We start from the raw sequence: 1575 nt of genomic DNA, 5'->3' as shown, positions 1-1575 counted from the left end.
ACCTCTCTTCTTCTCTTCCTCGGCTTTGCCTGGCATACGGCATCCATCGAAGACTACCACTGGAGTAACGCTGAGATCCAAAGTCCCGAGTGATTATTTACAAAAATGGAAATGAAACTCTTAGTCTCACTCATAGCCTTGCAATAGGGCAATCATACGCAGGAAGAACGTGAGGAACTTATCGCTTTCACGCCCAGACACCAGTTCAAAACAACAAGCAATTGCTCCACGATGCATCCAGCACTGAGAAAAGGAAAACGAGTGTATCTACCAGTGAGCTATGATTCTAACATGATAGTGAATATTTCCTAAACGACGTCGATGAAGACCACCACGGACAGGGCCACAATCTCGATCCGACAAAGCATGAACACTCTTCTAGCCAACACCTACCATTGCATCAATCCCTACACGCTTCCCCTTGAAGTCGGATATGTTCTGCTTCATCGCTGTGCATCCCTTCAGATGTTGCAAGAGATTCTTTACTCCCATGCGGAATCGTGAATTTCTATCGATACACGAATTCCTCTACTTCCTCTGATGATGACCGTTGCTAAGCGATCAAGAATACCCCCTCCCTGCCTGACTAACACAACTAAGTATTCGAGACTGATACAAAGTGTCATACAATGGTAAAACAGGGCATACGGTTGCACTACTGAAGACAGTCAAAATACAATGGTCGCAACGAAGCTATACGTCAGCGGTGGCGGCGCTCCTCAAAATGAGTCATCGTCGTTGATAACTCGGCTACTCCTTGAGGTACTTCTTACCAAGACGATCGTTGTATGCCGCCTGCTTCTGGTGTAGTTGATAAAGGACGAGCCCACCGATTCCGATGAGAGAGAGCAGGAGCAGCATAACCGTCCGAAGCTGAAGAGAATACAGTCAAGTGACACACTACTGCAGTGTTCGCGTAAGATCCATTAGAACCACCAATCTCACAACAAGGACTAACATTTCCATAGCTCACCATAGCGAGCCGGCCATATCGATGCCGCTGTATGCCAGCCCAGCGAAACCTACCGGTGATGTTGCCATAGTGAAAGGCGTCTCACCCTTGAGCATATCCCCAAGGTATGTTCGCACAATCCAATGATAAACGATCTTCCCAGAGTATTCTCCTGTCGCCGATGATACGCATGGTGGACATGTAGAGGCTGGCGGCCACTGAGCCTTCCTGACATCCCCCCCAGGACTTCGGTGGGCGAACACCCGACCATTGACGGCGTTATGGAATCTCCACAACCACATCACAGTCTCCTCCCTCGTGGGCGAATCACCATCCACACAGCGACCGTACAGACACTTATCATAGTCCTCGACAAAATGCCTCCTACACTCCTCACATGCAAAGTACTGCGATACGATGGCTTTAATCCCCGTCATAGCAGCTAGACCGGTACGATCCCCAGTCAGATCATTCTGGTGCTTCTGCCCATTATACGGTCGATCAACCCCCAAGGTAAGGTGATGAAGGAGCTGCCACAGTCCGCAGCTAAGTTGTCCACAGACCTTCCAATGACTCTCAGGGGCAAGCGCTTCAGATAACGCAATTTCACCGCCTAGAAGAGG

At 49.2% G+C, this 1575-nt stretch overlaps 2 protein-coding genes across 2 annotated transcripts; both read right to left on the bottom strand.

The window, feature by feature from the left end:
* Window positions 1-130: 130 nt before the first annotated feature.
* Window positions 131-492, bottom strand: Pmar_PMAR017952 (exonuclease, putative; the record flags this gene model as incomplete). The annotated part of the gene is made up of 2 exons (XM_002765789.1): window positions 131-243; window positions 394-492. Coding segments are annotated over 2 exons (212 nt in total), but the record flags the coding sequence as incomplete, so codon positions are not given.
* Window positions 493-1026: 534 nt separating this feature from the next.
* Pmar_PMAR017951 (hypothetical protein) lies at window positions 1027-1482 on the bottom strand (the record flags this gene model as incomplete). Its single annotated transcript, XM_002765788.1, has 1 exon — window positions 1027-1482. A coding segment is annotated over one exon (456 nt), but the record flags the coding sequence as incomplete, so codon positions are not given.
* Between the last annotated feature and the right edge of the window lie 93 nt (window positions 1483-1575).

Source organism: Perkinsus marinus, assembly GCF_000006405.1.
Source record: "Perkinsus marinus ATCC 50983 genomic scaffold scf_1104296974702, whole genome shotgun sequence".
NCBI classification, from domain to species: domain Eukaryota; phylum Perkinsozoa; order Perkinsida; family Perkinsidae; genus Perkinsus; species Perkinsus marinus.
This window is presented reverse-complemented; position numbering and strand designations above follow the sequence as displayed.